This window comes from Schistocerca piceifrons, chromosome 4 (genome assembly GCF_021461385.2).
Source record: "Schistocerca piceifrons isolate TAMUIC-IGC-003096 chromosome 4, iqSchPice1.1, whole genome shotgun sequence".
Lineage (NCBI taxonomy): Eukaryota > Metazoa > Arthropoda > Insecta > Orthoptera > Acrididae > Schistocerca > Schistocerca piceifrons.
Window position 1 is genome coordinate 366,799,899 of NC_060141.1, and position 13,366 is coordinate 366,813,264.

A 13,366-nucleotide genomic window follows, 5' to 3' on the forward strand; every position below is an offset into this window, starting at 1 on the left:
CAGGGCACTGTTCTGACCACGACTGACATGTTGACTGCATTGTACAGGCGCCGTTCGTGGTCAGATACAACAGCGCCATCTGCAGGCTTAGCTAGCATCTGCATTTGTGTTCAAGCATGTATTCCTCGCTGTTTTATATTATTTTATTTACACAAGTTCTGTAGGACCAAATTGAGGAGCAAATCTCCAAGGTCATGGAACATGTGAGTACATGAAATTAGAACGTAGAAGTAATAACAGCTAAAAATAAAATGTTTATGAACCCGAGAAAAGCTAATCTATAAGTTTCAGTAAACGCAGTCAACAATATGACATAAGAATCAGTTTAATTTTTCAAGGAACTCCAGAACACAATAGAAGGAGTGACCCCTGAGGAAACTATTCAGTTTTGATTTGAAAGCGCGTGGATTACTTCTACGATTTTTGAATTCTTGTGGTAGTTTATTGAAAGTGGGTGGATCAGTATACTGCATACCTTTCTGCACAAGAGTTAAGGAAGTCCGATCCAAATGCAGGTTGGATTTCTGCCGAGTATTAACTGAGTGAAAGCTGCTTATTCTTGGGAATAAGCTGATATTATTAACAAGAAACGACAGTTTCAACATTTTTATCTAACCTCTGTATATATGTACATAGGAAGGCAACTTTGCAAAAAGAAGTTCAAAGAAAGCGGAGGAAGTCATGACAGAGAAACTGGGAGATCTATATACAGTTTCACACATATTACGGATCAAACAAATGGGTCGAAATTTTATGCTCTACCATTAATAAAAGTTAAATAAATTAAAAACTTGGGGATAATTTTGACAGGAAAATGCGAATAACGATCTGCACGGAATTTTCAAGCCTAGTATCCAAACACAACTGTGCACTCCAAACAGACATAACCAGGAAAAAGTTCTGGGTAAACAGATAATAAACTTTACAGCATTTATGAACAAGTCTTTGAGAACTGATTTCCCAGTTAATGATGCGTATCCCGGATGCAGATTAAACGTTTGGTGAAAGAGGAGAATTTTATCAGTAATGATGTCCGAGGTCGGCCACACATTTGAAAGCGCTGTCGTTTCCGATAAAAAAAAAAAGGGTCTGTTACCAAACTGTGCACACTCTTATAAAACTAATTAACAGAAGAAACTCGTCCGCTTTAGAGCACTTGATGGGGCAGAGGCGGCGCCTCGTAGTGCGTTTACCTGGTGGAAGAGGAAGCCCTCGGGGCAGATCCAGGAGTGTCGCGCGTTGTCCTGGCAGTAGTGGAAGACCTCGCAGTTGAGCCCCTCGTCGGCGTAGTAGCCGGTCTTCTTGTTGTTGCAGTCGAACTTGGACTGCGGCAGCAGCAGGCTCAGTCTGTCGGGCTTCTCCTCCTCCAGCTCCTCCTCATCCTGCGAACAACCCGACAGTAAGCGTACGCTCCGTATTGTAGAAATAATGTCTTAGCAGGGGAACATACCGAAAGAGTGGGCAGCGTCGCGTGTACACCTAGTGTGATATCAGTCAAAATGAGATCGTCTTAGGGTGCTAGTGTTTTAACAAAAATAATCTACAAAACCAGTGACGTAACTAAACTACTTATCTTAGAAGATAGATCAATGAAAATCAAACCTACGTTCATAACGTTTGTAGACGTAGAGAAAGCTTTTTACAGTGTTAACTGGCATACTCTCTTCGAAATTGTGAAGGTAGCAAGGGTAAAATATAGGGAGAAAAAGACTATTTAAAACTGGTACAGAAAGAAGAAGGCAGTTGTAAGAGTCGAGGGGCATGAAAGGGAAGCAGTGACTGAGAGGGGAGTGACACAAGGTTCCAGCTTATCCCCAAAGTTATTCAGTCTGTACATTGAGCAAGCAGAAATGGAATCCAAAGAAAAATTTGAAGTGGGAGCTAAAGTTGAGGGAGAAGAAATAAAAACTTTGAAGTTTGAGCATGATATTGTAATTCTGTCAGAGATAGCAAAGGAGTTGGAAGACCAGTTGACTGGAATGGACAGTATCTTGGAAGGAGGACGTAACATGAACACCAACAAAAGTAAAACAGGGATAATGGAAAGTAGTCGAGTTCACTCAGGTGATGCTGAGGGAATTAGATTAGGAAACGAGGCACTTAAATCGCCAAATGAGTTTTGCTATTTGGGCAGCAAAAAGCTGATATTGACCGAGATAGAGAGGATATAAAATGCAGACTCGCAATGACAAGAAAAGCGTTTCCAAAGAAGAGAAGTTTTTTGACATTTAATGTAGACTTAAATGTTAGGAAATCTTTTCTGAAAGTATTTGTATGGGGGGGAGGGGGGGGCGGGGGGGGGGCCATGTACGGAAGTGAAACATGGACGATAAACAGTTTAGACAAGAAGAGAATAGAAACTTGTGAAATGTGATGGGTAGATGACGTCACTAATACGGAGGTAGTGAACAGAACTGGAGAGGCAGGAAATTTGTGGCACAATCAGACTAGGAGAAGAGACTGGTCGATAGGATACATTTTGAGACATCCAGGAACCACCAATTTACTGCTGGAGGGAAATGTGGGGAAGGGGGGGGGGTTAAAAATCGTAGAGGGAGACCTAGATATGAATATATTAAGCAGATTCAGAAGGATCTAAGTTGTAGTAATTATTCGGAGATGAAAACGCTTGCATATGATAGAGTAGCATGGAGAACAGCATCAAACCAGTCTTCGGTCTGAAGCCCACAACAACTACTAAACTAGCTACTGACTAAACAGTATAGGCTGGTTCATAAAGTGTCACATATTCCTACAGGAAGTTGTATTGGTCAACAGTAGCATCACACGCTCCTGCAATGTCTGCACATTGTCCACGGGTTTGGAATATACCTTTGCTTCTAAATGTCCTCATAGCAAGAAATGCAACGGATTCGGGTCCGGTGAATGGAGAGGCATGCTACCAGACCTTCTCGAGGAATCTATCTCCAGTGAAACGTTTCGGTGAGGTACTGTCGCAGGATCCGTACAAACGTGCCTCTGCCCCGTCGTGCATAAAGCACAGTCGCTATCTTTCTGCGAGGTTAACGTTCTCCAGTAGCGCTGGTTACTCATCACGCAGAAATGGCTGATACACAGCACCTATTAATCTGTTTGATAAAGTGTATGATCCTATGAGTCTGTCACCGGCAATTGCTCCCCATCCATTGACACTAAAGCGAGCTTGATGCCTCACCTCCATTATAGCTCAAGGGTTTGTATCTGGACATACATGCGTATTGTGGTTATTTACTATGCTGTATCTTGTGAATCCTGTCTCACCTGGAGGTATACATCAGTCAGCACTAGTAGAACGGCTCTTATCTTAACAGGAATTGGTTTCTGGACATACAGTGTGATTCACTAAGATTTGCAAATATTTTAATATGTTATTCTACAAGTAAAACTAAAGGAAAAAGTTCATATAAACATAGGTCCGCAAATATTTGGTTACAGAGTTACAGCTAATAAAGCTAATAAAAGTTTTTGCCTAAAATTTACCAACTTCACTAATATGAAGCCATCGAAAAACTGTACGAGGTTAAAGTAAAGTAAGATTCCCATTATTTTGTTGTTATTGATCTGGTGAATCTAATAAAACATGTCCCAGACGTGTATCTACAGTAGTTTTCCAGAACATCCAGAGAAGCAAAGACGTAATTTCGTAAAATTTTTAATTTATTAACTAATTGGCCTTATTTGTTTTTTAAATTCCAGACAACTGCACAAAGCTTTCAACAGACATGTTGAAAATACTTTTCCAATCGCGTAGTAAGTGGAACTCTTCGAGCAATCGTGGCATTTCTTCTTGAAGGAATTGTAAGAAGAATGACAACTGATAAATAAACGATAATGATAGAAACGCTTAGTACGAGGGAGAGTTGATAAATGAATTGTACTGCGATAGAGACATCAGAGTCGCACTTAACAATCTGAAATTTATTTTCCTTTTCAAGATACTCCCCTTGTGAGCTTAAACACATTTCCCATTGTTGGACAAGGCGATAAAAGCCATAGTGTGGAATTATTCTGGCTGCGTTCTCATCTAACGATTGACCTCTCAGCACAAGTTCGTTTGGTTCCTTACATTGCTGCAACCCACAAGACCGATGTGTTCTGCGGGTAGCTAAATATCCCTAGATGGGGGAAACTATCAGTATAACCAGGGCGGCCAGGACCTTCCTTGTTTATGACTTTTTCATGTTCTTTACTGAATTATTGTATCCGGTTGAACAATAATTTCCGTAAAATACGCTTCTAACAATATACAGGACGTATTTCACTATGGACGTGATCTGCGGACAATCCCTCGGCTCACAAAAATAACGCTGTTATAGTCGGGTACAAATTCATAGCACACCTGCCATCTTGGTCTGGCTGCAAGTCATCAGGCGTTTGCAGCGTGATACTGTGTATCGGCTCTCTCCCACGCTACATGTGCTGTCACCTTCTAGATACTCACAGGCAGGACATTTAAAACAATGTGTGGTATCCTGACCTTTGCGATTTATTTATTGATCTACTCATTTATCCTCGTAACTGGAGTACCAACATGTGAAATGAAAATTATCTCCACTTAAAAATCAAACATGCTCCTTAGCTACATAGGTCCAAGACAGCTCCCTAGCGACACTACAAACAGAAATTGTGTTTTAGTATATTATAGGCGGGTAGTACCGCATTTCATCTTCTAGACACCGTTAGTTTCGTCTGCAGAACATTCAGAACAATGTAAGGAAATTATTTGGCTAATAATATCGCTAGATGAGACAGCACTGGAATAATCATGAGATAAAATCGGAAATTCAAAATCTACTCCCTACAGTCAATCATGAACCTATGGACATGTATGGCACGACATGGAACATTACGTCCTGATATTTGCGCCGACCGATTAAGTGCATCACATGCCAAGATGCTTCATATCCATGAGAAACAGGTGACGTTACACGTTATTATTCTGTAAATTTTGGATCTCCAGTGAATAAGTTATACAACTGAACCTCCGAGGCATATTTTAAAATTACCTATACGAAATTTTTTTTCTTTGTGTGACTTGAGATGACGACAGACATCTACTTGACTGAAGGTAATTGAACAGAAAGAGGCCGAGCGTTCGAAAATACAACAATTATCGCAGCACAACAGTACAAACGTTTGGTTTAATCGTCGGTTCAACGCCAGTAAAATGCGAGTATTAATAATGCAACAATTCGTTCGATGCCAAGTTAAGGTCCCTGGGAGTTCACTGACTACATGTAGACTAGAAACATAAAAAATACTGTAAATCAGTCCATCAGTTTGGTGACAAGATGGTAAGATATTAAAAACAATTAATTATGACAAGAGAATGATTCATCGGTTGAAAATCATAATATAGATCAACATAGATATATCACAAATCAAATAAAACAAGAAACTACGAAGATATCGTCAGCAGCCAGTGGGCGCATGTTGTATGGAATGGTCTCTACGCATCAGTTTACAGTACCACCTCCTAAAATGTTTGCTATTCCTCCTGAAGCAGCATGGATCAGTAACAAGATCGAAGTTCAAAAAACCGCCTGACAGACTATACGAAGGGGGCCTTGGTTGGTATTCGAGGGAAACAATGTAATGTGTTCTGGTGCAGTGAGCGAGTATTGATGTCGTTCCGAAAGGAAGAGGGCTTCGTGACTTTTATCAAGAGGCAAAGGGAAAGGATAGTGCCGGAGATCGTGCCGGTGCTCGCTGAATGGCTTCTGTGGGGCAAGGAGCAAGAAAGGCCCGGAAGACGTGCTTTCAAGAGCAGCGCTTTTAGAGTGTCTTTCATTGTGTCTGCGGGAAAAAAGCCTCAGAGCTGTTACTTGTACGGAGGCCTTTGTTCCTGGCACAAACAAAGCGGCAGAGCGGCCGCGCCTCGAGTCTTGCACCTGACCGAGGGCAAGGCTATCTGCGCTAACCCCTATCACACCGGAGAACAATGCCCGAGTCAGTCGCGCTCATTTCTCGGAAAGTGCGACGCGAACTGTTACATACCAACACGTGCTTTACCTGCGAAAGTCGTAAAACAGTAGCGTCCTCTCGCTTATACTGCGTATTTCACGCACGACGCGACTTCAGCATACGCTGCGGCCCGCTCCTCCGACTCGATTTTAGCCGAACTACTCGTAGATGAGTCAGCGGTGGCCATCGAGAGAAGTCCAAGAAAACTGTTGGGACCATTTAACGCTTCAGACTCCTGTTTCAGTAACAGTCGTTCGTGTGACCATCTCGACTATTTCCAGTTAGAGCGATAAGGAAGGACTTCACCATCATGAACAGACATTGGACAAGGAAAAGTAGAAAGCTACACTTGGAGCGGTGTCGCACTATAGTCTAAGGACGTTTCAGTGCCAGATTCGATATCATATTTGGTACTGATACGAGTAACTAGAGTTATATCGATATCATGATAATAATGGAACAAAACTATCGATTCAAGATGCATGGCTAGATACTGATTCCTTATACGAGGCCGGCCGGAGTGGCCGAGCGGTTCTAGGCGCTACAGTCTGGAACCACGCGACCGTTACGGTTGCAGGTTTGAATCCTGCCTCGGGCGTGGATGTGTGTGATGTCCTTAGGTTAGTTAGGTTTAAGTAGTTCTAAGTTCTAGGGGACTGATGACTTCAGCAGTTAAAGTCTCATAGTGCTCAGAGCCATTTGAATCATTTGAACCTCGTGCGAAGGGCGTTCGATAAGAAATGCACCCCAGTTATTTTCCTCCACCAAACTCCGTTGAAAAAAAGTGGAACTTGTTATAGGACATCGTGGAATATACCCGCTATAGCCTCTATAGTTTCATGAAGTTCCGACAGGCGACGGCGATTCACATAGGGTTCAAAATTGCTTATGTAATGGAGATGCGTTCCAGGCAGACAACAGTCATCGCAGCGCAACAGTAAAAACCTTTGGTTTAATCGCCGGTTCAAATTTGAATGATTTCGACAGTAAAAAACCACTACATTGGCTAACTAACTTCCTTTGTTGACTATTGCAAGAGTTAAAAGTATCAATGCAGCGAATGAATTAATAAAATGCAACAATTAGCTCGATACTAAGTTAAGATAAGGTCCCTGGGAGCTGACTGTCCATAATCAGACTAAAAACATAAAAAGTGCTGTAAATCAGTCCATCGATGGGTGACAGTGTGGTGTGATATTGAAAAGTCACAGTGAAGAACAGAGTGATTCATTAGTTGAAAATTGTAAAATAGATCAATACAGATACACAGCAAATAGGTAAAACAAGGAATGTTCTGAGACATAGACAACCACTTCTTGGCTGAGATATGTTTCCAAAAAGGATGGTCGAAAGAAATTAACATGAATTAGAACAATTGAAAATCACGAAGGAAATGGCTTACAACTATTTAAGACCATCGCACACACTTTCCAAATGTGACCAAATAATGTAAGGCCCAAAACTACCAAGAGATCACCAATAGAGGTTGTGTCTTCACGTAATATACTAACAAAAAGACAGAAGATACATGTGGCATGACGACAGAGACTTTACTCTGTGAGGTGTTTCGTAACAGCGGAAACGAGCACTTTAGTAATCTTCCTCGGACGCTAAGGTATGCTGAAATCATTTAAGTGGGGTCGTAACAAATCAAGCCTGTAGCAACACAGCGGAAGTCGCAACTGTAATCTGAAAGTCACAGCGTGATAACAGAGTCACAAAGAAGAACTGACAGATAAATGTTGATTAGCACTACCGCATAAAACACGTTTTACCTCACTGTCTAGGGAGGGAGCCTCTGCCTTCAGTCGCCGTAAATGATGTTCCAGACCGCACCGCCACGTGGACAGCTCATCGCAGCGAGAATTTTCCGCATTAGGTTTGTGTAATCGCAGCTTAAAGATGAAAAGACCTCTTCTGGCTTCGTATAATCGTTAGGCTAAATGTATGTATGATCCATGACAACAAATATAGCAAAAGATAGAGTAAACTGCGAATAGTTCATCACTATATTGCATGCTATGATGGGGTCTGGGGAGTAGATGAGAACAGTGGACTAATATTATACCGTGCCTTAATAAGTCCAGCTACGGAATAAACACGTCGTTTTCTTTTATTTTCTTTAGAGAGAGAGAGAGAGAGAGAGAGAGAGAGAGAGAGAGAGAGAGAGAGAGTATGCAAGCAGTATTGAAATGTCAGCTGTAATGCAGAACTTGGCAGCGACATGAATAACAAAACATGCTGTTGTAGATATTTCTGTTAAAACACGTTTTAAGCATGATGACCACAACTCCAGCTTAAATGGTTTGTCATCCAATATTTACTCATTATGATCATCATCATCGTCATAATCATCATCATCCCGTTCCAAGGATTAGGTGCTGTAGTCACCTGTTCTAGTTTCCATCATCCATCTACCTCTTGCAAGGTTTCCTTATTCTCTCCTTCCAGTCGGCAGATAGTTCATTAATATTTTTGGCAATCTCTTCTCTGTCATTCTATCAACATGATTCTTCCATTTCATTCTGTACTCTTCTCTCTTGTCATTAACTGTAAAGACTAAGATCTTATTGTTTCATTCCTTATTTTATCCGTTTTATTACAGCCCTTTACGCATGTAATGAACTTGATTTCTGCTGGCACAGTTTTTTTTATTTTTTATTTTTTTTATTCCTTGATTCGGAGCCACATGCAAGAGTAGGTACAACCGTAACTTTGTAGAATTTCATTTGTGTTATTCCAGTTGTTCCACACACAGCTTGAAATTTATTAACCTTCTTCTCATTTAGTATTTGACAGTAAAATGAATAGAAAGTCCCTGATAATTATCTAATCCGAACGAAGCACGCGTGGGAGAAGAGGAAAAAATAGGAAATTGTGTTTTGCTGAAGGGAGCACCTCGTGAAATATTTGTTGTTCAAACAAGGACGGATACAAGTAGTGATTTCTCCTAAGACAGAAATCTACTTCAAGATCATGTAAATACCATCGTATATCAGGAGCATTGTATTCCATTTAGGCAGTGACTACGCCAGCAATGTCATGATTATCTCTGGAGCTGTATTTGACGGGTGAACATAGCGCTAGTGCGTAGTTGGCACTTACAACGCTTCGCTCACCAGGGCAGTCGAAAGCGTATGCAAACAGGGCAGCGGGCAAAGTGGCACGGCGGGCGCATGCGCACTGCGGATGTCGGCCTGCGTAAACGACAGCGAAGGGCAAACAGAAGACTCGCGTGTTTACACTGGCGGGTGCACTCTCGTGAGCGAACGCTGCTGTACCGCGGAGCCGCGCCGAAACCTGACTACCTGGCACGAACAGGAACAAGAGACAGGCTTTATTCGGGCCTGCCAAGGTCTAGGGCGCACAGTATCACAAGCCGAGGGAGAAATACACAAGCACTTTTACTTTGGAATATTTAAACGATTCTGACAGGCGTAGTGGCGTCCGTCTTGCCTTTCTTGCACGGGAACTATCTCAATGGAGATCCGCTTAAGAAAAAGAATTCATCAACCATTCACCTGAAACTGATTTGTTACGCAGTAATTATAAATGCATGTCACTGCGTTCTGGCTGAAAATCTTCTTGCTATGGAAAGATAGTGTAGGCATTGTCTCCAACGTAACGTTGGTATCGCTAATATTACATAACGATTTGAGACAATGATAAGAGGTTTCCGTTAAATGATGGAACGCGAAGGAGAAAGCATATTGCTGCATTTTTAATCATTGTCATGGGTGTCGGTTACGAGACTGAAGTAATTGTGTTTGCTTTCTTTCAAGAGTATAATCGAAGTGAATGTCTGATTCACTCTCTTAGACAGATAGAGATGTATGCAGTTAGGATATGGAGAAAGATGATTACCTCTAGAGGGAAATATTCTTAATGACTGAGCAATCCAGGCACTGCTTTACTTCTACCACTACCTTCATCCTACTTTCCGAACTTCACAGAAGTTCCCCTACATACTTTGCGGAACTAGTAATTTTGGCTTAAACGATATTGCAAATAAATGGCTTAGCCACAGCCTTAGAGATTGTTTCCAGAATGAATTTTCCATTCTGCAGATAAATGTGCGCTCTGCTGAAACTTCGCTGAGAAAATATGATGTTCAGATGTGTGTGAAATCTTATGGGACTTAACTGCTGAGGTCATCAGTCCCTAAGCTTACACACTACTTAACGTAAATTATCCTAAGGACAAACACACACACCCATGCCCGAGGGAGGACTCGAACCTCCGCCGGGACCAGCCGCACAGTTCATGACTGCAGCGCCTGAGACCGCTCGGCTAATCCCGCGCGGCAGAAAATATGATACTTCCTCCTCCCGAAATATGGGGGAGCGCTGTCTGTACTACATGGAAGAATCAGTTACAAAACGTTTATTGCTGGGAATCAATATTGTGCTCTTTATGTTTATCTGATTCAGGCAAGAGTGTATTAGTGGCTGCATGTCCTCTTGTCGTTGGTTGCTTACGTTGCTATCCAACAATTATTTGAATAAATTGGCCGTAGCGTTCTTTAACTTTAGAATATATTGTTAACTGAAGATTCGTCTTCTTTTTTTCTATTTCTGATCCTTTTCGATCATTGTAGCTTACTAGGAACTCCCTGTCAGGACTCAGGAACGCACAAGCAGCAACTCTAAAATGCAGGTGACTCACAAGACTCTTGAACATCGCATGTAGCATAACGTACAGGGGTTTGTAACAAATACATCAGCTGGTTTTATGTATTCTCTGCGAATACGCAATGTAATTCTACTACAGTCACGCCTCTCACCATGTAAAGCTATTGATAAGATAGCGTTAGAATATAACATCCGTCAAGAGCGCGCTGGAGAAGAATAAAAACGGAAACCGTTCGTGTCCATTTCAAGGGTACTACCCAGGCACTTTCCTTCAGCGGCTTAGGGACACCGCGGGAAACTTGAAATTGGTTGTTCAGTTTGAAACACCAACCTGCCGAATGGGAGTCCAGAGTCAAACTCTGCGCCATATCGCTCGTTCTCTCAAACGAAGTACTGCCTCTCATTTATCTTTAGGGAGTGAAACTGTACTGATGTTACAGTAGGGCAGTGTCTGTGTTTTACAGTCTGAGGACTGAAGACCACAACAACAACAACACAACGTAGATCTATGCGACGTTGCTTCGGACATCCATGCAAGCAATCTTACGAGCATAACAATGTCTCTTCCTTTGCAGGAATCATACCATTTTTATGCAAGCACTAAGGGACGTCGACACAAGGACATATGGAAGTTTTGTCTGGCTGTGAGTAATGTACGGCTAAAAAAACGGGTAAGGCGACCGCTCCTGTAAATCGAGATTCGAGTCCCGGCCCGGCACAAGTTTCCGTATGTTATTAGTAAATCGTATAGCCGTTGTGGCAACGGCCTTGCCGCAGTGGATACACCGGTTACCGTGAGATCACCGAAGTTAAGCGCTGTCGGGTGTGGCCGGCACTTGGATGGGTGACCATCCAGCCGCCATGCGCTGTTGCCATTTTTCGGGGTGCACTCAGCCTCATGATGCCAAATGAGGAGCTGCTCGACAGAATAGTAGCGGCTCCGGTCAAAGAAAACCATCGTAACGACCGGGAGAGCGGTGTGCTGACCAAATGCCCCTCTTATCCGCATCCTCAACTGACGATGACACGGCGATCGGATGGTCCCGATGGGCCACTTGTGGCCTGACGACGGAGTGCTGCTGCTGCTGTATAGCCGTTGTACAATCGTATTTCCAGTATGCGAGTGCATTTCATAACAAACTGATGGTTATCACTAACTTGACCTCAACGTCTTTGGCGACGGACTCGTGGATCAAAATGTTCTTTACCTAAATCTCGCTTTGAAGCCGAATAAAATTTCGATTTTTTTTGCTGTTTTCATAAGGTTAGTAGTCAAGGAGCGAATGATTATGGCGAATGCAGGTGAAACTACTCTGAAAGACCGAAGTCCACTTCCAATTGGTCAGTACATGTCATCAAAACGTGACTCGGAAGGCAGGAACCCCAGAAACGGGAGCTACAATGGCATTTCGAATGACATAAGATTACATCACATATGTTTGGATGAGAAGAATGGAGCACACTTCTCTGTAGACTTTCTGAAACAAGTGTGTTCATCTATGCATTATTGAGCTCGTAGCACACATTACTGTTAAACTTCCTAACTCAGAGTCTGGTTTCCACTGGCAGCTTGATGAATCTGCCTAATATAAATGTGGGCCAAGATCCACTGCTCCTTAAACAAAATATTCTTATTCATGATTCGGTGTTCGTCCATACATGACAGGCAGTCATAAGATTTTAGTTTTCACCTCAATAAACAGCGTTACCTGATTGATTCTATGTATGTTTGCAGATACATATCTACAGTGCTGATACGCATTGAAATCACCGCACCACTGGACCGTAGCACGCCACCAGAGTAACCAAAGCAAAATGGCGCAGCTCACTGCTAAAATGGAATACCCTGCGGTTATTCGTTTTCTGAAGTTGCTAGAAGCGTGTAGTAACAATACACCATAATCCGAGGCAGTGCTTTGGTGGTGCAGAGGGTGCCTGTGTTGACAAACAAGTCTGAATGAGGAAGAACGAAGTGGCGGACCATCCCTCTGTGAAGAACAGGAAATCTCAAGGGAAGTGGAGCCCATCGTGCTCGAAGACCAGGGTATCACAATCGATGAGATTGTGGGAGAAATGAAAATCAGACATGGATCAGTTTTCAGAATCTGATGTTAGATAGCTTTTGGACAGCAAAAAATTTCAGTTACCTACTTTCTCGTGCGAATACGAAAATATTTTGATAATTCCTTCCTACAAATGGGAAAATGGCCATCGTAGCATGATGGGTGTTCAGAAGAAAGGTTCGAAACAAACTGTGGGTATAATTGAAGTCTTTATTCAAAAGTAATCACCAGAGGCCCGAGCGCAGCTATCTCACTTTTCGCGAGCCGAAGGATTCCATGTTCCAAGAACTCCTGTGGCTGTGACGGGAATCAGTCCTTCACTGTGTCCTTCAGTTCGTCGTCCCAGTTGAAGCGCTTCGCTTTGAAAATTTTTTCAGCGGACCACACACACACGGAGGTCGCAGGGCGACTTGTCCAGGCTGTAGGGCAGATTGTCAAGCTGCTCCCACTTGAACTTGGCCATTAGACTTTGTGTGACCCTAGAGACGTGTGGACACGCGTTATCGTGGAGTGGAATTACTCCATCCGTGACGAGCTCAGGCCATTTGCTGTTGATGGAGTTGCGTAGGCTACGGTATGTCTCTCAGTGCACGTCACTGTTAATGGTTTTCCATGATGGCTGTCGAGATAAAGCATAGCGGGAAGCTGTACAACGGGGTGATTCTGCTCCACGGCATCCCTCACCTCATTGTGTACAGAACACGGTCA

The 13,366-nt window shown here is 42.6% G+C and overlaps 1 protein-coding gene across 1 annotated transcript in view; it reads right to left on the reverse strand.

The window, feature by feature from the left end:
* The window catches only part of LOC124794915, a 58,994-nt gene that overhangs the window by 15,483 nt on the left and 30,145 nt on the right, over nt 1-13,366 (reverse strand). The window contains exon 4 of the mRNA XM_047258617.1: nt 1,194-1,382. Coding sequence (XP_047114573.1) covers nt 1,194-1,382 — 189 coding nt within the window. The remainder of the gene's footprint in view (nt 1-1,193; nt 1,383-13,366) is intronic.